Genomic DNA, 25,000 nt, shown 5'->3' with positions numbered 1-25,000 from the left:
AAGGTGAGAGGGACAGTCTAGTTCAGGGAGTCAGAGTAAGAAGATTGAGTGGGATAATCGGTTAGCAAGCCGGCCTCTAGCAATGGGAGCGGAACAGTTTCACTGGTCAAGCTGGGGATGGACATAATCCCACTCCAATTACTGTCCTCAATGCAGAACATCATGCTGGTGAATGTGTGACTGTGAATGTGTGTCTATGTGTGAATATGTGTGTGTGAATGTCTGTATGTGTGCGTCTGTCTGTGTTGCTCTGTGTGAATCAGTGTGTGAATGCATGTGAATGTCTGTCTGTGTGTGTCTGCCTGTGTGTGTGTCTGCCTGTGTGTGTGTCTGCCTGTGTGTGTGTCTGCCTGTGTGTGTGAATGCCTGTCTGTGTCTGCCTGTCTGTGTGTGTCTGCCTGTGTGTGTGTCTGCCTGTGTGTGTGTCTGTCTGTGTGTGCCTGCCTGTGTGTGTGTCTGCCTGTGTGTGTGAATGTCTGTCTGTGTCTGCCTGTGTGTGTGAATGCATGTGTCTGCCTGTCTGTGTGTGTCTGCCTGTGTGTGTCTGTCTGTGTGTGCCTGCCTGTGTGTGTGTCTGCCTGTGTGTGTGTCTGCCTGTGTGTGTGAATGTCTGTGTGTGTCTGTCTGTCTGTGTGTGTCTGGCTGTGTGTGTCTGTCTGTGTGTGTTTGCCTGTGTGTGTGAATGTCTGTCTGTGTCTGTCTGTGTGTGTTTGCCTGTGTGTGTGAATGTCTGTCTGTGTCTGTCTGTGTGTGTGTGTGTGAATATCTGTATGTGTGTCTGTCTGTGTGTGAATGTCTGTATGTGTCTGCCTGTGTGTGTGAATGTCTGTCTGTGTCTGCCTGTCTGTGTGTGTCTGCCTGTGTGTGTCTGTCTGTGTGTGTTTGCCTGTGTGTGTGAATGTCTGTCTGTGTCTGTCTGTGTGTGTGTGAATATCTGTATGTGTATCTGTCTGTGTGTGAATGTCTGTATGTGTGTGTCTGTCTGTGTTGCTCTGTGTGAATCTGTGTGTCAATGCATGTGAATGTCTGTCTGTGTGTATCTGCCTGTGTGTATGTGATTGTGTATGAGTGTGTGTACATGTGTGTCAGTGTTTTGGGTTTGTGTCTGAATGTGTGTGTCTGTGTGCGTTTGTGTGTGAATATGTGTGAATGTGTGTATGTGAATCTGTGTGTGAATGTCTGTGTGTGTGAATCTATGTATACATCTGTGCATGTGTATGTGTGCGTGTGTGTGTGTGTCTGTGTGTGTGTGTGTGCGCGTGAATATGTTTGTGAATGTGTGTGTGAATGTGTGAATGTGTGCATGTCCGAATCTATGTGTAAATCTGTGTGCATGTGTGTGAATGTGTGTGTTCTATGTGTGTTGTGTGTGCATGTGTGAGAATGTGTGCGTGCGTGAATGTGTGTGTCTGATTCTATTTGTGAACCTGTGTGTGAATCTGTGATATGTGCGCATTCGAAAGAGAAAATGTGGAAAATCTCAGCAGGTCTGGCAGCATCTGTAGGGAGAGAAAAGAGCCAACGTTTCGAGTCCAATGACTCTTTGTCAAAGCTAACAGACAGAGAGAGTGGGAAATATTTATACTGTGGAGTGAGAACGAAAGATGAGTCATAGCCACAGAAACCCAGGGAAACCGGGTGCTAATGGCCACAGATACCAAGGGGAAAGAGTGTTAATGGCAGTCCCCAGAGAGGACAAAAGATGTGAAAGGCCAAACAGCAGAGAAACTAACATCAGAGGGTGAACTGTAGGTGTGGGGGAGGGGAAGGGGAAGCAAAGGGGAGAAGGGGTAAGGAAAGGTGGATAAGATGGGGGGGGGGGGTTAATATATATTAAGAAAGAGAAGAAAGAAAGAAATTGTAAAAGGCAGTAAAAATGAAATGGGATGAAAACAAATGGGTCGAGGTGGGGCTGATCATCTGAAGTTGTTGAATTCGATGTTGAGACCAGAAGGCTGTAGCGTGCCTAACCGGAAGATGGGATGTTGTTCCTCCAGTTTGTGTTGAGCTTCACTGGAACATTGCAGCAGGCCAAGGTCAGACATGTGGGCATGGGAGCAGGGTCTTGTGTTAAAATGGCAACAGGAAGGTCAGGGTCCTGAATGCGCACAGAACGAAGATGCTCAGCAAAGCGATCACCCAGTCTGTGTTTGGTCTCTCCGATATAGAGGAGACCACATTGGGAGCAGCGAATGCAATAGACCAAATTGGAAGAGATGCAAGTGAAACGCTGCTTAACCTGGAATTAGTGTTTTGGACCTGGAATGTTAAGCATGGAAGAGGTAAAGGGCCAGGTGTTACACCTTCTGCGATTGCATGGGAAGGTGCCATGGGTGATGGGAGAGGTACTGGGTATGGTGGAGGAGTGGACTAGATTGTCTCGGAGGGAACAGTCTCTGCGGAATGCTGACAGAGGGAGTGAAGGGAAGATGTGTTTGGTGGTGACATCACGCTGGAGTTGGCGAAAATGGCGGAGGATTAAGCTTTGCATACGGAAGCTGGTGGGATGAAATGTGAGAACGAGGATGACTCTATCCTGGTTCTAGGAGGGAGGGGGCAAGGGTAGTGGCGTGGGAGATGGACCGCACACTGTTGAGGGCCCTGTCCACAACTGTAGGTGGGAAATCACGGTTGAGGAAGAAGGAACACATTTTCGAAGCACCATTTTGGAAAGTGGCATCGTCAGAACAAATGCGATGGAGACGAAGGAGTTGAGAGAAAGGGATGGAGTCCTTACAGGGTGTAGGGTTTGAAGGGCTGTAGTCCAGATAGCTGTGGGAGTCAGTGGGCTTGTAGTGGAGATTAGTGGATAGTCTATTGCCGGAAATGGAGACAGATAGATGAAGGAAGGGAAGTGTCTGAGATGGACCAGGTGAAAGTGATAGAGGGGCAGAAACTGGGAGCGAAGTTGATGAATTTTTCCCGTTCCGGACGAGATTCATCAAAGGAGTTATGGGAAAGGACCCGGATAGGCCTGGAACAAGGAATGTTCTACATACCCCATAAAAAGGCAAGCGTAGCTAGGACCCATGCGGGTACCCATTGCTATACCTTGGATTTGGAGAAAGTGGGATAAGTTAAAGGAGAAGTTGTTGAGAGATAGATAGATGTGTGCGCATTAATGTGTGTGTATGAATATGTGTGTGTTTGTGCATGTGTGTGTTGTGTGTGTGAGAGAGAATGTGTATGTTTGTGTGTGTTTAGTGTGTATGCATGTGTGTGAGTGTGCGTGTTTTTTTTTTACATAGAGTTTACAGTGCAGAAGGAGGCCATTCGGCCCATCGAGTCTGCACCGGCTCTTGGAAAGAGCACCCTACCCCCTACCCAAGGTCAACACCTCCACCCTATACCCATAACCCAGTAACCCCACCCAACACTAAAGGCAATTTTGGACACTAAGGGCAATTTATCATGGCCAATCCACCTAACCTGCACATCTTTGGACTGTAGGAGGAAACCGGAGCACCCGGGGGAAACCCACGCACACACGGGAGGATGTGCAGACTCCGCACAGACAGTGACCTAAGCCGGAATCGAACCTGGGACCCTGGAGCTGTGAAGCGATTGTGCTATCCACAATGCTACCGTGCTGCCCCTCTATCGTGTTTGAGAGAGCGAGTGTGAAAACAGGGTCCGACTCAGTTGAGGAGCTGACCAACTTCAATTTCCTGTCCCCACGGTTTGTTCGGACCCCGTGTGCTGGGTCTGCAGGAATTCTACACCCTCCGAACCTGCCATAACTCATTCAGCACAGGTTTTACACCATGAATAAGCAGAACTATTTCTAAGCTTCAATAATTATTCAAGGAACAAGGCCAACACAAGGAAAACAGTATGAACAGAACACCGTATACACAAGCACCGTAACCAACTGCACGTTACACACCACACATTGACTATGCGTGTGCAAAGCCTTGTGTACAGTCTGCCCTGACACAGGTGCATGCCTGTCAGCCTGTACTATACACATGTGCCCATATAACTGCCTTTACCTTCTCTCTTGGGGATCCAGGTCACAGAATGTAACACTGCTGATTGGATAGTGGCGTCTGAAGAAAAGTCTGCAACAACAAACAGAAAATACAGGAAATGATCAGGTGCCAGTGTTGGTGCGGGAGAGACCTAAAACCTCAGCAAACCAGGACACTCCCTGGGCTTCAACGCTGACACACTGAGAGCGTCCTACCCTGGGACAGGTGGCGGTGTCGTGGTACTGTCACTGGACTAGTTATACCGAGGCCCAATGCAATGCCCCAGGAACATGGGTTCACATCCCACCTCGGGCATTAACAAAATGTTACATTAATACATCTGGAATATATAGCTAGTTTCAGTAATATAGAACATAGAACAGTACAGCACAGAACAGGCCCTTCGGCCCTCGATGTTGTGCCGAGCAATGATCACCCTACTCAAACCCACGTATCCACCCTATACCCGTAACCCAACAACCCCCCCCCCCCCTTAACCTTACTTTTTTAGGACACTACGGACAATTTATAATGGGCAATCCACCTAACCCGCACATCTTTGGACTGTGGGAGGAAACCGGAGCCCCCGGAGGAAACCCACGCACACACGGGGAGGACGTGCAGACTCCGCACAGACAGTGACCCAGCCGGGAATCGAACCTGGGACGAAATGGTGACCAAGAAACTATTACTGATCATTATTGATTGGAGTAAAAACCCGTCAGGTTCACTAATGTCCTTTAGGGAAGGAAATCTGCCGTCCTTACCCGGTCTGGCCCACATGTGACTCCAGACCCACAGCAATGTGGTTGCTTTGTAACAACCCCTCGACGGGCAATTAGGGATGGGCAATAAATGCTGGCACAGCCGGCGATGCTCACGTGAAAGAATAAAATGTAACTATAAATTGTGAGTTTTCTCAGATTCTATCTGGTTGTAATTACAGATCCTGATACTAATGGATGTAAAGAGGCTGAGATAGATGTCCAGTTACACTGGCAGACACAGGATCACATTGAGAATCAGGCACAAGGCACGACGAGATCTTACTTTCTCTGATTGTCGGTCAGGGTGATTCCCTGGGAGGAGACTTTGAAATGGACAACGGTTGCAGCTGGCTGTGGCTGGGTGCGCAGAGTCTCCGAGATGGCCTTGGCAATCGCTTGAGGTCCTGTGAGCGACTCCATGTCCACAGAATTCACAAACAGGACATTGCAGGCTGCAGGGAGAGGAAGACACGGAGATCAGCGCACGTTGAGTATTGGGACTCGGCCGTGAGGGCCGGCTGAGGGTGGAATTGCCCAGCAGGTGCTTTTTTAAAAAAAAATAATTTTTATTGGAATTTTTACAGAAAATATAACAACAAACCATGAAAAGCAACAATAAAACACAATAATAACTGTAACCCCCCCAGGACCGTAGCAACGCATGTATCTCACCCCCCCCCCCCCCCCCCCCCCACCCCCCCAAACCCAGTAAACAACAAGATAACTTAAAAATAAATTTAAATTAAATAAGCAAACATAGTCAACGTCCCCCCCCCCTTTTTTTCCCCCCTCCCCCCCGGGTTGCTGCTGCTGCTGTCCCAGTACCCTATCGTTGAGCCAGAAAGTCGAGGAAAGGTTGCCACCGCCTAAAGAACCCTTTTACCGATCCTCTCAGGGCGAATTTGACCTTCTCTAGCTTAATAAATCCCGCCATGTCATTGATCCAGGTCTCCACGCTTGGGGGCCTCGCATCCTTCCACTGTAGCAAGATCCTCCGCCGGGCTACTAGGGACGCAAAGGCCAGCACACCGGCCTCTTTCACCTCCTGCACTCCCGGCTCCACCCCAACCCCAAAAATCGCAAGTCCCCAGCCTGGCTTGACCCTGGATCCCACCACCCTCGACACCGTCCTCGCCACCCCCTTCCAGAACTCCTCCAGTGCCGGGCATGCCCAGAACATATGGTATGGTTCGCTGGAGTCCCCGAACACCTGACACACCTGTCTTCGCCCCCAAAGAACCTACTCATCCTCGTCCCAGTCATGTGGGCCCGGTGCAGCACCTTGAATTGGATGAGGCTAAGCCGCGCACATGAGGAGGAAGAGTTAACCCTCTCCAGGGCATCAGCCCATGTCCCATCTTCGATCTGTTCCCCCAGTTCCCCCTCCCACTTAGCTTTCAGCTCCTCTACTGACGCCTCCTCCACCTCCTGCATAACCTTGTAGATATCAGATATCTTCCCCTCCCCGACCCCCGAAAGCACCCTATCACTCACCCCCCTCGCGGGAAGCGAAGGGAATCCCTCCACCTGCCGCCTAGCAAACACCTTTACCTGCAGATACCTGAACATGTTCCCCGGGGGGAGCCCAAATTTCTCCTCCAACTCCCCCAGGCTCGAAAACCTCCCATCAATGAACAGGTCCCGCAGCTGTCTGATGCCCGCTCTGTGCCAACCCTGGAACCCCCCCCATCAATGTTCCCCGGGACGAACCGATGGTTCCCTCTTAATGGAGCCTCCATCGAGCCTCCCACTTCCCCCCATGTCGCCTCCACTGCCCCAAATCTTGAGGGTAGCCGCCACCACCGGACTCATGGTATACCTCATAGGAGGGAGCGGCCACGGCGCCGTTACCAGGGCCCCCAGGCTTGTATCTCCACAGGACGCCCTCTCCATCCGTTTCCATGCTGCCCCCTCCCCCTCCATCACCCACTTGAGCACCATCGACACATTGGCCGCCCAATAATACCCCGAGAGATTGGGTAACGCCAGCCCCCCACCATCCCTACCCCGCTCCAAGAAGACCCTCTTCACCCTCGGGGTCCCATGCGCCCAAACAAAACTCATGATGTTGCTAGTCACCCTCCTAAAAAAGGCCCTAGGGATAAAGATGGGCAGACACTGAAAGAGGAACAAGAACCTCGGGAGCACCGTAATTTTGACGGACTGCACTCTACCCGCCAGCGATAGCGGCACCATGTCCCTCCCAGCAGGTGTTTGAGAGCACGTTCTTGTGTTCAGGAGAAGAGGAATTGGTCACCCCCTCCCTCATCCCAGGGACCAATCGAGTGAACCTTCTCTGTCCTGTCACCATTATCAGGATGTCCTTGCTTAAACCTCAAGACCAAATCTGCGCCCAGTGTTCCAAATGTGGCCTCACCAAATCCCCGCACAGTTGCAGCAAGAATTCTTCATTCCTGTTCTCCAATCCCCTCGCAATGAAAGTCAACGAACCGCGGAGGTGGTGGTCTAATGGCATTATCACAGAACCAGTAATCCAGAGACTCTGGGGATCTGGGTTCAAATCCCACAATGGAAGAATTTGAATTCAATACAAACGTGACGATGACCACAAAATCCCATCTTGGGTCCCTTTCGGGCAGGAATTGTGCCATCCTGCATGCCAGTCCCACAGGATGACCCTTAAATGCCCTGAACAATTAAGAATGCCAACATACAGATGTGTACCTGCTTCTGAACTGAGCTTCTAATGAGGAAGAACCAGGAGTGGGGAATCTCCGGGAATCGGCGGGGCGGGCAGAAACGGAGCAGTGGAGTGGCGGGAAACACTCCGGCGTCGGGCCGCCCCAATGGTGCGTAATCCTTCGCAGCTTCAGGGGCTAGCCCGGCACCAGGGTAGTTTGCGCCCTGCCGGCCGGCGTAAAAGGCATTTGGCACCGTGCCAGCCGGGGTCGAAGGGACTCCGCTGGCCCGGGCGGGTCCGAGCATGCGCGGGAGCGTCAGCGTTTGCTGACGTCATCCCCACGCATGCACAGGGGGGTTCGTGCCGGCCATTGTGGAGGCTTACACGGCCAGCGCGTAGGAATAGAGTGCCCCCACGGCACAGGCCCGCCTGCGGATCGATGGGCCCCGATCGCGGGTCAGGCCACCGCGGGGGCACCTCCTGGGGCCAGATCCACCCCGAGGACCCCGGAGTCCGCCCGCGCCTCCAGGTCCCACCGGTAAGGGACCAACTCCAATTTACGCCGGCAGGAATGGCATGGAACGGGCGGAACTTCGGCCCATCGCGGGCTTCGGCCCATTCGTGCCCCCGCCAAATCTCCGGCACTGGAGAACTTGGCAGCCGGCCGGGGGCAGGATTCACGCCGCCCCTCCGCCGATTCTCCAACCCGGCAGGGGGTCGGAGAATCCTGTCCCAGAAGTCTCTTTCATTCTTTTCCCTCCGAAATAGGAATAAATCTGGGACATTGTTTTTATCGCACCCTACTGGCAGGTTTTTAATATAGCAATTCTTTTGAACTAAAATGTTTCTTTACGAAAGCATAAACTTGAGACATGGACGTCGGGGGCCGAATTCTCCGGACTCCCTGCCACGTGTTTCTCGGCCGCGCGTCATTCGCTGGCACCGCGATTCTCTCTTTCTGCCGCCTGTCAATGGGATTTCCCATCGAGCCACGCCACAATGCCAAGAGACCCGCGGGCGGGAGCGGGCGGGCGGCAGGACCAGAGAATCCCCGTGGCCAGAGAATTCCGGCCCACGTCTTCTGCCCCTTTAGTCAGGAACAAGCCAGTCAGGTTCCTTATATTAAATTTTATTCTAATGCCAGACCAGACGCCAACTCAGATACTGGGCCGAAACCTCAATATATTAGTTTAATTTTGTAAGAGTGTGAGGAAAGGACATCTCGCTCCCAGATAGGGATATGGTTTATTAGAACATCACACCAGAAACTATCTCACAATTGCCCCTTAAACAATGCTTAATGCAACACAGTAAATACAGTAACCCTTAACTGCTATCTTTATTCCCACTCAAACAACAAACAAATCTCAGCTCTCAATCTCCTGTTGGCACTCAGGAATACCCGCTTTAGAGATGCCTGGATACCCTACTTTGAGACAAAAAGATCTTTTGACACTGTATTAAAGAAAAACTCTGAATCCTGTCAGAACCATGCAGACACTCTGACTGTATTACCTCAGAAGCTGCATCAACTGGTTTCAGCTCACCTTCCAATTACATTCTTCGGAACTGCTCAGAAATAAACTGCTGATCCATCTACAGACATATCTTTTTTTTTTAGACATATCTTTTAACTGAACTGAGATGCTTGACTTCTGCTCACATCACCAACTAACACTGAACTAACACTACTTTTCTTCAAAATGTCTGACACCTTAGCCTGCCCAGTAACTGCATACATTTACCAAGCTGAAATATAATTAACTCCACAGGGAACCCCCCTCAATCCAAACAAAACTGCTTGCCAGCTTTTTACGACGCCTTAATTGCACCCCTGGCTCCAAACCTTCCAAACCAGGATTTTTAAAAACATGACTGCAGCAGTCACACACACTAACCCAGGCTTTAACCCTTTAACACTAACCCTTACTGCACCCAATACATATAATACAATATCTATAATTCCCACATACGTCACAATCTGCTTTGGTTTAGCGAGCAGTGTTGACTGTGATAGCTCAGTTGGTTTTCTGTCCCACTTCTTCAGCTTGACCAGTTGTAGCTACAGGTTTGTAAGCTGAATCAAATCGGGTTTCGCCAACTGGAGGAGATATTTGCGGGAAATCTTCCTGTGTGACTGAAGATCCCTGGACGTCTGTTTCTTTGGATTTGATTTCTCTTAAGGGCGTCACGGTAGCACAGTGGTTAGCACTGTTGCTTCACAGCGCCAGGGTCCCGGGTTCGATTCCCGGCTTGGGGTCACTGTCTGTGCGGAGTCTGCACGTTCTCCCCGTGTCTGTGTGGGTTCCCTCCGGGTGCTCCGGTTTCCTCCCACAAGTCCCGAAAGACGTGCTTGTTAGGTGAATTGGACATTCTGAATTCTCCCTCTGTGACCCGAACAGGCGCCGGAATGTGGCGACTAGGGGCTTTTCACAGTAACTTCATTGCAGTGTTAATGTCAGCCTACTGGTGACACTAATAATGGAGATTGTTATTATAAGCTGCACAGTGTGACTCTTCCAAATCCCACAAGAAGATTCAACATCACAGGTCCGTGGGCCTCCACGCTTGGTGATGCTTCCCAGGAGCCACCTTGGTGTTCCACACTAATCACTCAAGCAGACTGATCCAGATGTTTGGAGTCCGGATGAAACCCCAACAATTTTCTATTTGTAAAACCATGAGGAAAAGATACTTCACCCCAGGTGTGATGATTCTGACCAATGGTTATCTTTTATGTTGAAACAAACTTTAATTTAAACACAGAATTAACCACATTAACATCAAAGAAATGGCTCTACAATTATCAGTTAAAAAGTTCTGGAATAAAAGGAAAACACTTTAACTTATGCCCTACACCCCCACTAAAAAGCAACCCCAATACAGTTCAAATGCCTCTTATAAATAAAGTTAACAAAACAGGTTTACTTGTGGTCCTCGGAGTAGAAGCTTCTGGAAAGAAACCCTTCCAAGAGCAGAGCCAACCTTTTCTTTCATATCCGGACACTGAAAATCCATTCTGATATGCAGTTGTCGTCCAAACATTATCTTAGCGACAGATACGCCTGGTGTTGAATATGAAGTATTAAGATACATCATCATAGTTTTCTTCAGCTTCCAATCTGTCTGCATCCTCCCCTCCAGTATATGGATGTCTGGGCAAAGAGCTCAGCTTCACCATTCGAGGGTAGGTGGTAAGACCGGATGAGAATCTGCTCGATCCCATTGTTTTGGAGAAAGGTTTGAAGCTGGCATGATGTGAACTGTGTGCCGTTGCCAGGCGCAATCTGCTCTGGAAATCCCAAATGAGTGAACATATTCCACACAGCATCAATGATCTGTTGAATTTGTCGACTTCATGGGTTTAAGATGGGCTGTTTGGGTATCCACCACAATCAAGAAGGTATTCCCGTACCAGCCTCCCCGAACAGGTGCCGGAATGTGGTGACTAGGGGCTTTTGACAGTAACTTGATTGAAGCCTACTTGTGACAATAAGCCATTTTCATTTTCATTCATGTCTGAGAAGCGGTCTGGCACAGTCCACGTGACATCTCTACCGCAGGTCAAACCCAGCCGTGGGGCAGATGCAGGAGAGGATTTCATTTCTTGTTGCGGTCGGCAGTCACTGACCGTGTCTTCGATGTCCTGATTCAGGTGTGGCCAAGGCTTTCATTTTGGCTCTTCCCATGTGACTGAGGTGAAGCTTTTCTAACACTCGTGTTTGTAACTTTGGAGGGAAAGTTACTCGAACTTGGCTTCAATGAGTTTAATAACTCCAGGAGCTGCCTTGGTGACATCAGCATGCTTGTCTAACAAGGACTGCAACATCTGGTTGCCACGTACTTTATTACATTCCAGTTCAGTCAAATTTTCTTTGAGCCAGTTTCTGCCAATAAGCAGTGGGCACTTCCCTTGCACAGCGTTAAGTGGCAGCTTTGCTGTCTGATCTCCACATTTAGCTCGAACTGACATTTGTTTCCAAGTGTATTCATAGGCTGGCTACTCTTGGTGCTAAGCTGGACATTTAAGAGGCATCTGATTGGATACATGAATAGGGAGGAAATAGAGGGATTCGGACCGAGTCAGGGCAGATTTCTTTTTAGTTCGGGCATTGTGGCCGGCACAGGTTTGGAGGGCCGAAGGGCCTGTTCCTGTGCTGTACGCTTCTTTGTTCTTTGGCGATAACAGCATCCCTCTGCGCCTGAAGTTGAATTTGACCCACTTTAACAGGTAACAGGTTTATCTGGTTCACATGGAGAGCAGTGACTTCGCTTTGGGTGATGGAGTTGTGGTGTAGCAGAGGTTCGTAAAGTGTCTTCACAGTTCCATGATTCTCAGTGGGGTGAAACGTAATTGCGGAAAGATAGGCGGATGGGATCAGTGGCCACCTTTGGAGGCTCACAGAATTAAAACAGTGCAGAAGAGGCCCTTCGGCCCATCGAGTCTGCACCAGCGCATGGAAGACAGACCGGCCGCATTCACAGGCTGACCGACCGCATTCACAGGCTGACCGGCCGCATTCACAGGCTGACCGGCCGCATTCACAGGCTGACCGGCCGGATTCACAGGCTGACCGGCCGGATTCACAGGCTGACCGGCCGGATTCACAGGCTGACCATCCCCATTCACAGGCTGACCGGCCGCATTCACAGGCTGACCAGCCGCATTCACAGGCTGACCAGCCGGATTCACAGGCTGACCATCTGCATTCACAGGCTGACCAGCCGGATTCACAGGCTGACCGGCCGCATTCACAGGCTGACCAGCGGATTCACAGGCTGACCAGCCGCATTCACAGGCTGACCGGCCGGATTCACAGGCTGACCGGCCGGATTCACAGGCTGACCGGCCGGATTCACAGGCTGACCATCCCCATTCACAGGCTGACCGGCCGCATTCACAGGCTGACCGGCCGCATTCACAGGCTGACCGGCCGGATTCACAGGCTGACCGGCTGGATTCACAGGCTGACCGGCCGGATTCACAGGCTGACCAGCCGGATTCACAGGCTGACCAGCGGATTCACAGGCTGACCGGCCGTATTCACAGGCTGACCAGCCGCATTCACAGGCTGACCGGCCGGATTCACAGGCTGACCGGCCGCATTCACAGGCTGACCGGCCGCATTCACAGGCTGACCGGCCGGATTCACAGGCTGACCGGCCGGATTCACAGGCGGACCGGCGGATTCACAGGCTGACCGGCCGGATTCACAGGCTGACCTGCCGGATTCACAGGCTGACCGGCCGCATTCACAGGCTGACCGGCCGCATTCACAGGCTGACCGGCCGCATTCACAGGCTGACCAGCGGATTCACAGGCTGACCAGCGGATTCACAGGCTGACCAGCCGCATTCACAGGCTGACCGGCCGGATTCACAGGCTGACCGGCCGGATTCACAGGCTGACCGACCGCATTCACAGGCTGACCGGCCGGATTCACAGGCTGACCGGCCGGATTCACAGGCTGACCGGCCGCATTCACAGGCTGACCAACCGGATTCACAGGCTGACCGGCCGCATTCACAGGCTGACCGGCCGCATTCAGAGGCTGACCGGCCGGATTCACAGGCTGACCGGCCGGATTCACAGGCTGACCGGCCGCATTCACAGGCTGACCGGCCGGATTCACAGGCTGACCAACCGGATTCACAGGCTGACCGGCCGCATTCACAGGCTGACCGGCCGCATTCACAGGCTGACCGGCCGGATTCACAGGCTGACCGGCCGGATTCACAGGCTGACCGGCCGGATTCACAGGCTGACCGGCCGGATTCACAGGCTGACCAGCGGATTCACAGGCTGACCGGCCGTATTCACAGGCTGACCTGCCGCATTCACAGGCTGACCGGCCGGATTCACAGGCTGACCGGCCGGATTCACAGGCTGACCGGCCGCATTCACAGGCTGACCTGTCGGATTCACAGGCTGACCGGCCGGATTCACAGGCTGACCGGCCGGATTCACAGGCTGACCGGCCGGATTCACAGGCTGACCGGCCGCATTCACAGGCTGACCGGCCGCATTCACAGGCTGACCGGCCGCATTCACAGGCTGACCAGCCGGATTCACAGGCTGACCAGCGGATTCACAGGCTGACCATCCCCATTCACAGGCTGACCAGCCGGATACACAGGCTGACCGGCCGGATTCACAGGCTGACCGGCCGCATTCACAGGCTGACCGGCCGGATTCACAGGCTGACCAGCGGATTCACAGGCTGACCAGTTGGATTCACAGGCTGACCGGCCGCATTCACAGGCTGACCAGCCGGATTCACAGGCTGACCGGCCGCATTCACAGGCTGACCGGCCGGATTCACAGGCTGACCGGCCGGATTCACAGGCTGACCGGCCGCATTCACAGGCTGACCAGCCGCATTCACAGGCTGACCGGCCGGATTCACAGGCTGACCGGCCGGATTCACAGGCTGACCAGCCGCATTCACAGGCTGACCAACCGGATTCACAGGCTGACCAACCGGATTCACAGGCTGACCGACCGGATTCACAGGCTGACCGGCCGGATTCACAGGCTGACCGGCCGGATTCACAGGCTGACCGGCCGGATTCACAGGCTGACCGGCCGCATTCACAGGCTGACCAGCCGGATTCACAGGCTGGCCCGCCGCATTCACAGGCTGACCGGCCGCATTCACAGGCTGACCAGCCCCATTCACAGGCTGACCATCCCCATTCACAGGCTGACCAGCCGGATTCACAGGCTGACCACCGGATTCACAGGCTGACCAGCCGCATTCACAGGCTGACCATCCCCATTCACAGGCTGACCAGCCCCATTCACAGGCTGACCATCCCCATTCACAGGCTGACCAGTTGGATTCACAGGCTGACCGACCGGATTCACAGGCTGACCGGCCGGATTCACAGGCTGACCGGCCGCATTCACAGGCTGACCAGTCGGATTCACAGGCTGACCACCGGATTCACAGGCTGACCGGCCGGATTCACAGGCTGACCTGTCTCGGTGTTCACCTGGAGGAGTGTCCTGTCTGAAGCAATAGGGATGCTCCTGTATCAATTCCATTTCAACCACTTCACCATTTAAGGAAATGTCAGTGTTTAATCCGTCAGCTGGTTTCAGATCAGACTGAATGCAGTCCATTGGCTCATCGGCATTGTCGCTGTTAGAATCATTTACTGTCTTGTCTGGATTCGCATTATTTTTCATTTTGTTTCCAAGTAATGGCCCTTTTAAACTGCGGTTTATTTTAATGCGGGGCTTGTCTGTCCTCTCTTTCTGACGCTCTACCCCTGGTGGTTCTGCTTTACTGCGAACAGCCTCAGATCTACATGCACGCTGTATGTGCGCATTTTTCCCACACAAACAGCGGTTTTCCACTGCCCGGCTTCCGCCTGATGGTCTTTTCCATTCCAGCGGAAGCAAGTCTTCCACTGGCTTTATTACTTTAACTCCAGCATTGCTGGAACGCACTTTCAAATCTCCGGCTTGTTTTTCTGTAATTTCCGTGCTTTGCACCACCTCAAAAACTTTCTTCAACATCAACTCGTGCTCCGCGAACAGTCTGCGCTGAATTCTTTCATTTCTCAGCCAACACACCAAGCGATCACGCAAAGGTACTTCCTGGTAACCTTTCAGGTCACAACGGCGCACTTACTTTCTCAACTCAAGGGACCAGGTTGCCCTTTCGTGGGTCCGAAAGGTTTGGGGGCGGTTATGGGGATGGGGTGTGGGCCCAGGCCGGGTGCTCCTTCGGACGGTTGGTGCAGACTCGATGGGCCGAATGGCCTCCTTCTGCACTGTAGGGATTCTACGGTAACTCAACCAGGAGCTGGGAAACTGCCTCACCTTTGCTGCCTGCAATCTCAAGTGAAACACGTATCTCAGCAATAACTGCAGGTCTGGGATGGAAGGGCTTTCTCAAAATGTCTTAAAGCTTTGATCTGCCGGTTTGTCAAGACCAGCGAGGTTTCTCTGTCAAGTCTTCACTCTGATGACTGTAATCTAATTGAATATAGAACATGCAGTGCAGAAGGAGGCCATTCAGCCCATCAAGTCTGCACTGACCCACTTAAGCCCTCACTTCCACCCTATCCACGTAACCCCTCCTAACCTTTTTGGACACTAAGGGAAATTTAGCGTGGCCAATCCACCCAACCTGCACAACACTGACAGCGAGAAAATTTCATTCGCTAAAAAAGCTATAAAGAAGAGTAAGATAGAGTATGAGAGTAAACTTGCTCAGAATATAAAAACAGACAGTAAAAGTTTTTACAAATATATAAGACAAAAAAGAGTGGCTAAGGTAAATATTGGTCCTTTAGAGGATGAGAAGGGAGTTTTAATAATGGGAAATGAGGAAATGGCTGAGGAACTGAACAGGTTTTTTGGGTCGTTCTTCACAGTGGAAGACACAAATAACATGCCAGCGACTGATAGAAATGAGGCTATGACAGGTGAGGACCTTGAGAGAATTGTTATCACTAAGGAGGGAGTGATGGGCAAGCTAATGGGGCTAAAGGTAGACAAGTCTCCTGGCCCTGATGGAATGCATCCCAGAGTGCTAAAAGAGATGGCTAGGGAAATTGCAGATGCACTAGTGATAATTTACCGAAATTCACTAGACTCTGGGGTGGTCCCGGTGGATTGGAAATTAGCAAACGTGATGCCACTGTTTAAAAAAGGAGGTAGGCAGAAAGCAGGAAATTATAGGCCAGTGAGTTTAACTTCGGTAATAGGGAAGATGCTGGAATCTATCATCAAGGAAGAAATTGCGAGGCATCTGGATAGAAATTGTCCCATTGGGCAGACGCAGCATGGGTTCGTTAAAGGCAGGTCGTGCCTAACTAATTTAGTGGAATTTTTTGAGGACATTACCAGTGCAGTAGATAACGGGGAGCCGATGGATGTGGTATATCTGGATTTCCAGAAAGCCTTTGACAAGGTGCCACACAAAAGGTTGCTGCATAAGATAAAGATGCATGGCATTAAGGGTAAAGTAGTAGCATGGATAGAGGATTGGTTAATTAATAGAAAGCAAAGAGTTGGGATAAATGGGTGTTTCTCTGGTTGGCAATCAGTAGCTAGTGGTGTCCCTCAGGGATCCGTGTTGGGCCCACAATTGTTCACAATTTACATTGATGATTTGGAGTTGGGGACCAAGGGCAATGTGTCCAAGTTTGCAGATGACACTAAGATGAGTGGTAAAGCGAAAAGTGCAGAGGATACTGGAAGTCTGCAGAGGGATTTGGATAGGTTAAGTGAATGGGCTCGGGTCTGGCAGATGGAATACAATGTTGACAAATGTGAGGTTATCCATTTTGGTAGGAATAACAGCAAACGGGATTATTATTTAAACGATAAAATATTAAAGCATGCCGCTGTTCAGAGAGACTTGGGTGTGCTAGTGCATGAGTCACAGAAAGTTGGTTTACAAGTGCAACAGGTGATTAAGAAGGCAAATGGAATTTTGTCCTTCATTGCTAGAGGGATGGAGTTTAAGACTAGGGAGGTTATGTTGCAATTGTATAAGGTGTTAGTGCGGCCACACCTGGAGTATTGTGTTCAGTTTTGGTCTCCTTACTTGAGAAAGGACGTACTGGCACTGGAGGGTGTGCAGAGGAGATTCACTAGGTTAATCCCAGAGCTGAAGGGGTTGGATTATGAGGAGAGGTTGAGTAGACTGGGACTGTACTCGTTGGAATTTAGAAGGATGAGGGGGGATCTTATAGAAACATTTAAAATTATGAAGGGAATAGATAGGATAGATGCGGGCAGGTTGTTTCCACTGGCGGGTGACAGCAGAACTAGGGGGCATAGCCTCAAAATAAGGGGAAGTAGATTTAGGACTGAGTTTAGGAGGAACTTCTTCACCCAAAGGGTTGTGAATCTATGGAATTCCTTGCCCAGTGAAGCAGTTGAGGCTCCTTCATTACATGTTTTTAAGGTAAAGATAGATAGTTTTTTGAAGAATAAAGGGATTAAGGGTTATGGTGTTCGGGCCGGAAAGTGGAGCTGAGTCCACAAAAGATCAGCCATGATCTCATTGAATGGCGGAGCAGGCTCGAGGGGCCAGATGGCCTACTCCTGCTCCTAGTTCTTATGTTCTTATGTTATGAACAACGAACCCCATAGTAACTGGATCGAAAGCCCCTAATAGTGATGATCCCACTCCTGTCACCAGCCCCACAGGGGCTGGTTTAGCTTACTGGGCTAAATCGCTGGCTTTTAAAGCAGACCAAGGCAGGCCAGCAGCGCGGTTCGATTCCCGTACCAGCCTCCCCGGACAGGCGCCGGAATGTGGCGACTAGGGGCTTTTCACAGTAACTTCATTGAAGCCTACCCGTGACAATAAACGATTTTCATTTTTCATTTTTTCATTTGAAGTGTTTTATCACAAACACACACACACAAACACACACACACACGTATCTGCTTCTTAACTAAACTTCCCACGAAAAAATCCTGAAGCCTCTTTTATCGGAAGCCCCTGATAAACCTGGGGCTATTTGTCAGCACACTCTACTGGCTGTTTTTTATTGGAGGTAATTCTTATTAATTCAAACGTTCTTTCACAGAATCATAAACGTTAGACACACGCATCTTATTAAAAAAGTGAATAATTTCACACTTCTCCAGGTTCGACTCCACCTGGCGTCTTGTTTGCCCACTCAATCCAGCTGCCTGCCTCTCTCTGCAGCCTCTCTTCTCCTGGGGGGGGGGGGGGCAGGTGGCTGTCAGTCACCTTCCACTGTCTCTCCTTCCCGGGAGGTACAGTGGGCCGGCCCCTCCGCTCAGTGTCTGCTCCCTTACCCTGTCCAAGTGGGCATTGCCGGCATCAAGACTGGCAGCACCGTCTTCCAGCGGGCAGCCTCCGAGTGGAGCTGGGAGTCCACATGGTGAGGCCCAGTCAGAGGGCCAGCAACACTCGGGCCTGAGCAGCGTCACCCAGCCAGGTGATCACTACACCGTGACGGGCAACTCAGAGGCCCTGAAGGTGCCTCAACATGGAGGCACCCATGGAGAGGTCAAATTAGATTCTCAAACCCCCCCCCCACCATGAGGCTGGGAATATTGAGCTCGGGGTTTCTGATCATCTCTTTATGTTGAGCCGTTGCTGCCATTAACTGATGTCCGTCACCGATTGGGACATCCCCAACAGCCGGGAAACAGCCGCAAATTGGGACCCGTTGGGAATGAGGCAACGCTGCCACTCCCACCACTCAACCCAGGCACAATAGCAAAGAATTAGTCATCGCTGACTGTCAACACACTGCTCAACTGCTGGAGGCTTCGCAATCAGGCTGGATTCTGACCTCACCTGCACATTAACTAACTGCGTCAGGGATCCCTCCCTCACCTGGGGACCACTTGCAGTCCCTCCACCCCGCCTCTATGAGGCCTGACTGTCCATGGTGGAGGGGGAGCGAGGGGGGGGGGGGGGGTTTGAGTACTCACCAGCACCCTGTTTCAGGAGCTCCGTCGCCGAGTTCGCTGACACAGCGGGTTCAGGGGTTTTATCCACCGGATCTGAAAGATAAAGAATTGCATTTCTCTAGCGCCTTTCACAAGCTCCAGGCATCCAAACATTTCACAGCCAATGACCTACTATTGTAGCTTCTGCTGCAATGTACAAAACACGGCAGCCGATGAACGCACAGCAAGATCCCACAAAGAGCAATGGCCCAGGTCACCCTTCCCAATCTCATTATTTGAGGAAAAAATATTGGGCCGGAATCCCTTATGAGTGAGTGAGTGCGATGGTGAGTGAGGGAGAGGGTGAGTGTGTGCGATGGTGAGTGTGTGCGATGGTGAGTGTGTGCGATGGTGAGTGAGTGCGAGGGTGAGTGTGTGCGAGGGTGAGTGTGTGCGAGGGCGAGTGAGTGCGAGGGCGAGTGAGTGCGATGGTGAGTGAGTGCGAGGGTGAGTGAGTGCGAGGGCGAGTGAGTGAGAGGGTGAGTGTGTGCGAGGGTGAGTGAGTGCGAGGCGAGTGAGTGAGAGGGTGAGTGTGTGCGAGGGTGAGTGAGTGCGAGGGCGAGTGAGTGAGAGGGCGAGTGTGTGCTAGGGTGAGTGAGTGAGAAGGTGAGTGTGTGCGAGGGTGAGTGAGTGCGAGGGCGAGTGAGTGAGAGGGCGAGTGTGTGCTAGGGTGAGTGAGTGCGAGGGCGAGTGAGTGCGAGGGCGAGTGAGTGAGAGGGCGAGTGTGTGCTAGGGTGAGTGAGTGCGAGGGCGAGTGAGTGCGAGGGCGAGTGAGGGAGAGGGCGAGTGAGTGCGAGGGCGAGTGTGTGCGAGGGCGAGTGATTGCGAGGGCGAGTGAGTGCGATGGCGAGTGAGTGCGAGGGCGAGTGTGCGATGGTGAGTGTGTGCAATGGTGAGTGTGTGCGATGGTGAGTGTGTGCAATGGTGAGTGTGTGCGATGGTGAGTGTGTGCGAGGGCGAGTGAGGGAGAGGGCGAGTGTGTGCGATGGTGAGTGTGTGCGATGTTGAGTGTGTGCGAGGGCGAGTGAGGGAGAGGGCGAGTGTGTGCGAGGGCGAGTGAGTGCGAGGGCGAGTGTGTGCGAGGGTGAGTGAGTGCGAGGCGAGTGAGTGAGAGGGTGAGTGTGTGCGAGGGTGAGTGAGTGCGAGGGCGAGTGAGTGAGAGGGCGAGTGTGTGCTAGGGTGAGTGAGTGCGAGGGCGAGTGAGTGCGAGGGCGAGTGAGTGAGAGGGCGAGTGTGTGCTAGGGTGAGTGAGTGCGAGGGCGAGTGAGTGCGAGGGCGAGTGAGGGAGAGGGCGAGTGAGTGCGAGGGCGAGTGTGTGCGAGGGCGAGTGATTGCGAGGGCGAGTGAGTGCGATGGCGAGTGAGTGCGAGGGCGAGTGTGCGATGGTGAGTGTGTGCAATGGTGAGTGTGTGCGATGGTGAGTGTGTGCAATGGTGAGTGTGTGCGATGGTGAGTGTGTGCGAGGGCGAGTGAGGGAGAGGGCGAGTGTGTGCGATGGTGAGTGTGTGCGATGTTGAGTGTGTGCGAGGGCGAGTGAGGGAGAGGGCGAGTGTGTGCGAGGGCGAGTGAGTGCGAGGGCGAGTGTGTGCGAGGGTGAGTGAGTGAGAGGGTGAGTGTGTGCGAGGGTGAGTGAGTGCAAGGGTGAGTGTGTGCAATGGTGAGTGTGTGCGAGGGCGAGTGAGTGCTATGGTGAGTGTGTGCGAGGGCAAGTGTGTGCGAGGGCGAGTGTGTGCGATGGTGAGTGTGTGCGAGGGTGAGTGAGTGCGATGGTGAGTGTGTGCGAGGGCGAGTGAGTGCGATGGTGAGTGTGTGCGATGGTGTGTGTGCGAGGGCGAGTGAGTGCGAGGGCGAGTGAGTGCAAGGGTGAGTGAGTGCGATGGTGAGTGTGTGCGATGGTGAGTTTGCGAGGGTGAGTGTGTGCGATGGTGAGTGTGTGCGATGGTGAGTGTGTGCGAGGGCGAATGTGTGCGATGGTGAGTGTGTGCGATGGTGAGTGAGTGCGAGGGTGAGTGAGTGCGAGGGCGAGTGTGTGCTATGGTGAGTGTGTGCGATGGTGAGTGTGTGCGATGGTGAGTGTGTGCGAGGGCGAGTGAGGGAGAGGGCGAGTGAGTGCGAGGGCGAGTGTGTGCGAGGGCGAGTGATTGCGAGGGCGAGTGAGTGCGATGGCGAGTGAGTGCGAGGGCGAGTGTGCGATGGTGAGTGTGTGCAATGGTGAGTGTGTGCGATGGTGAGTGTGTGCAATGGTGAGTGTGTGCGATGGTGAGTGTGTGCGAGGGCGAGTGAGGGAGAGGGCGAGTGTGTGCGATGGTGAGTGTGTGCGATGTTGAGTGTGTGCGAGGGCGAGTGAGGGAGAGGGCGAGTGTGTGCGAGGGCGAGTGAGTGCGAGGGCGAGTGTGTGCGAGGGTGAGTGAGTGAGAGAGTGAGTGTGTGCGAGGGTGAGTGAGTGCAAGGGTGAGTGTGTGCAATGGTGAGTGTGTGCGAGGGCGAGTGAGTGCTATGGTGAGTGTGTGCGAGGGCAAGTGTGTGCGAGGGCGAGTGTGTGCGATGGTGAGTGTGTGCGAGGGTGAGTGAGTGCGATGGTGAGTGTGTGTGAGGGCGAGTGAGTGCGATGGTGAGTGTGTGCGATGGTGTGTGTGCGAGGGCGAGTGAGTGCGAGGGCGAGTGAGTGCAAGGGTGAGTGAGTGCGATGGTGAGTGTGTGCGATGGTGAGTTTGCGAGGGTGAGTGTGTGCAATGGTCAGTGTGTGCGATGGTGAGTGTGTGCGAGGGCGAGTGTGTGCGATGGTGAGTGAGTGCGAGGGTGAGTGAGTGCGAGGGCGAGTGTGTGCGATGGGAGTGTGTGCGATGGCGAGTGTGTGCGAGGGCGAGTGTGTGCGAGGGCGAATGAGTGCGATGGTGAGTGTGTGCGAGGGCGAGTGCGTGCGAGGGTGAGTGAGCGCGATGGTGAGTGTGTGCGATGGTGAGTGTGTGCGAGGGCAAGTGTGTGCGATGGTGAGTGTGTGCGAGGGCGAGTGTGTGCGATGGTGAGTGTGTGCGAGGGCGAGTGTGTGCGAGGGAGAGTGAGGGCGAGTGAGTGTGATGGTGAGTGTGTGCGAGGGCGAGTGAGTGCGATGGTGAGTGTGTGCGAGGGCGAGTGTGTGCGATGGTGAGTGTGTGCGAGGGCGAGTGTGTGCGATGGTGAGTGTGTGCGAGGGCGAGTGTGTGCGAGGGCGAGTGAGTGCGATGGTGAGTGTGTGCAATGGTGAGTGAGGGCGAGTGTGTGCAAGGGCGAGTGAGTGCGAGGGCGAGTGTGTGCGACGGTGAGTGTGTGCGAGGGCGAGTGTGTGCGAAGGCGAGTGTGTGCGAGGGCGAGTGTGTGCGAGGGTGAGTGTGTGCGATGGTGAGTGTGTGCGAGGGCGAGTGTGTGCGATGGTGAGTGTGTGCGATGGTGAGTGTGTGCGATGGTGAGTGTGTGCTAGGGTGAGTGTGTGCGAGGGCAAGTGTGTGCGATGGTGAGTGTGTGCGAGGGCGAGTGTGTGCGAGGGCGAGTGAGTGCGATGGTGAGTGTGTGCGAGGGCGAGTGAGTTCGATGGTGAGTGTGTGCGAGGGCGAGTGTGTGCGATGGTGAGTGTGTGCGAGGGCGAGTGTGTGCGATGGTGAGTGTGTGCGAGGGCGAGTGTGTGCGAGGGCGAGTGAGTGCGATGGTGAGTGTGTGCAATGGTGAGTGAGGGCGAGTGTGTGCAAGGGCGAGTGAGTGCGAGGGCGAGTGTGTGCGATGGTGAGTGTGTGCGAGGGCGAGTGTGTGCGAGGGAGAGTGTGTGCGAGGGCGAGTGTGTGCGAGGGTGAGTGTGTGCGAGGGTGAGTGTGTGCGATGGTGAGTGTGTGCGATGGTGAGTGTGTGCTAGGGTGAGTGTGTGCGAGGGCAAGTGTGTGCGATGGTGAGTGAGTGCAAGGGCGAGTGTGTGCGAGGGCGAGTGAGTGCGATGGTGAGTGTGTGCGATGGTGAGTGTGTGCGATGGTGAGTGTGTGCGAGGGCGAATGAGTGCGATGGTGAGTGTGTGCGAGGGTGAGTGAGTGCGATAGTGAGTGTGTGCGATGGTGAGTGTGTGCGAGGGCGAGTGTGTGCGAGGGCGAGTGTGTGCGAGGGCAAGTGTGTGCGAGGGCGAGTGTGTGCGAGGGCGAGTGTGTGCGATGGTGAGTTTGTGCGAGGGTGAGTGTGTGCAATGGTGAGTGTGTGCGAGGGCGAGTGTGTGCGATGGTGAGTGTGTGCGATGGTGAGTGTGTGCGATGGTGAGTGTGTGCGATGGTGAGTGTGTGCGAGGGTGAGTGTGTGCGATGGTGAGTGTGTGCGAAGGCGAGTGAGTGCGATGGTGAGTGTGTGTGAGGGCGAGTGTGTGCGAGGGCGAGTGTGTGCGAGGGCGAGTGAGTGCGATGCTGAGTGTGTGCGATGGTGAGTGTGTGCGATAGTGAGTGTGTGCGATGGTGATTGTGTGCGAGGGCGAGTGAGTGCGATGGTGAGTGTGTGCGAGGGCGAGTGAGTGCGATGGTGAGTGTGTGCGATGGTGAGCGTGTGCGATGGTGAGTGAGTGCGATGGTGAGCGAGTGCGATGGTGAGTGTGTGCGATGGTGAGTGCGTGCGATGGTGAGTGTGTGCGATGGTGAGTGAGTGCGATGGTGAGTGAGTGCGATGGTGAGTGTGTGCGAGGGCGAGTGAGTGCGATGGTGAGTGTGTGCGATGGTGAGCGTGTGCGATGGTGAGTGTGTGCGATGGTGAGTGAGTGCGATGGTGAGTGAGGGAGAGGGTGAGTGAGGGAGAGGGTGAGTGAGGGAGAGGGTGAGAGAGGGAGAGGGTGAGTGAGGGAGAGGGTGAGTGAGGGAGAGGGTGAGTGAGGGAGAGGGCGAGTGAGTGAGAGGGTGAGTGAGTTAGAGGATTACTGGGTTTATCACAGGGAGTGTATCAGAGAGTGGGAGGGTCACAGTGAGGGGAGTGGGAGGGTCACAGTGAGGGGAGTGGGAGGGTCACAGTGAGGGGAGTGGGAGGGTCACAGTGAGGGGAGTGGGAGGGTCACAGTGAGGGGAGGGTCACAGTGAGGGGAGTGGGAGGGTCACAGTGAGGGGAGTGGGAGGGTCACAGTGAGGGGAGTGGGAGGGTCACAGTGAGGGGAGGGTCACAGTGAGGGGAGGGTCACAGTGAGGGGAGTGGGAGGGTCACAGTGAGGGGAGTGGGAGGGTCACAGTGAGGGGAGTGGGAGGGTCACAGTGAGGGGAGTGGGAGGGTCACAGTGAGGGGAGTGGGAGGGTCACAGTGAGGGGAGGGTCACAGTGAGGGGAGCGGGAGGGTCACAGTGAGGGGAGGGTCACAGTGAGGGGAGCGGGAGGGTCACAGTGAGGGGAGTGGGAGGGTCACAGTGAGGGGAGGGGGAGGGTCACAGTGAGGGGAGGGGGGGTCACAGTGAGGGGAGTGGGAGAGTCACATTGAGGGGAGTGGGAGGGTCACAGTGAGGGGAGTGGGAGGGTCACAGTGAGGGGAGTGGGAGAGTCACAGTGAGGGGAGTGGGAGGGTCACAGTGAGGGGAGTGGGAGGGTCACAGTGAGGGGAGGGGGAGGGTCACAGTGAGGGGAGTGGGAGGGTCACAGTGAGGGAGTGGGAGGGTCACAGTGAGGGGAGCGGGAGGGTCACAGTGAGGGGAGGGTCACAGTGAGGGGAGGGTCACAGTGAGGGGAGTGGGATGGTCACAGTGAGGGGAGTGGGAGGGGTCACAGTGAGGGGAGTGGGAGGGTCACAGTGAGGGGAGGGGCACAGTGAGGGTAGTGGGAGGGTCACAGTAAGGGGAGGGTCACAGTGAGGGGAGTGGGAGGGTCACAGTGAGGGGAGTGGGAGGGTCACAGTGAGGGGAGCGGGAGGGTCACAGTGAGGAGAGTGGGAGGGTCACAGTGAGCGAGTGGGAGGGTCACAGTGAGGGGAGTGGGAGGGTCACAGTGAGGGGAGTGGGAGAGTCACAGTGAGGGGAGTGGGAGGGTCACAGTGAGGGGAGTGGGAGGGTCACAGTGAGGGGAGGGGGAGGGTCACAGTGAGGGGAGTGGGAGGGTCACAGTGAGGGGAGTGGGAGGGTCACAGTGAGGGGAGCGGGAGGGTCACAGTGAGGGGAGGGTCACAGTGAGGGGAGGGTCACAGTGAGGGGTGG

At 53.7% G+C, this 25,000-nt stretch overlaps 1 protein-coding gene across 1 annotated transcript in view; it reads right to left on the bottom strand.

Moving 5' to 3' along the window:
* tns1b (tensin 1b) overlaps nucleotides 1-25,000 on the bottom strand; it is a 299,976-nt gene that overhangs the window by 761 nt on the left and 274,215 nt on the right. The window contains exons 22-24 of the mRNA XM_038790323.1: nucleotides 18,820-18,891; nucleotides 5,022-5,190; nucleotides 3,993-4,061 (exon numbers count right to left, since the gene is read on the bottom strand). Coding sequence (XP_038646251.1) covers nucleotides 3,993-4,061; nucleotides 5,022-5,190; nucleotides 18,820-18,891 — 310 coding nt within the window. The remainder of the gene's footprint in view (nucleotides 1-3,992; nucleotides 4,062-5,021; nucleotides 5,191-18,819; nucleotides 18,892-25,000) is intronic.

The sequence above is a fragment of the Scyliorhinus canicula genome, chromosome 2 (assembly GCF_902713615.1).
Source record: "Scyliorhinus canicula chromosome 2, sScyCan1.1, whole genome shotgun sequence".
Lineage (NCBI taxonomy): Eukaryota > Metazoa > Chordata > Chondrichthyes > Carcharhiniformes > Scyliorhinidae > Scyliorhinus > Scyliorhinus canicula.
The sequence above is the reverse complement of the archived record's forward strand: the minus strand, read 5'-3'. Positions and strand labels throughout refer to the sequence as shown.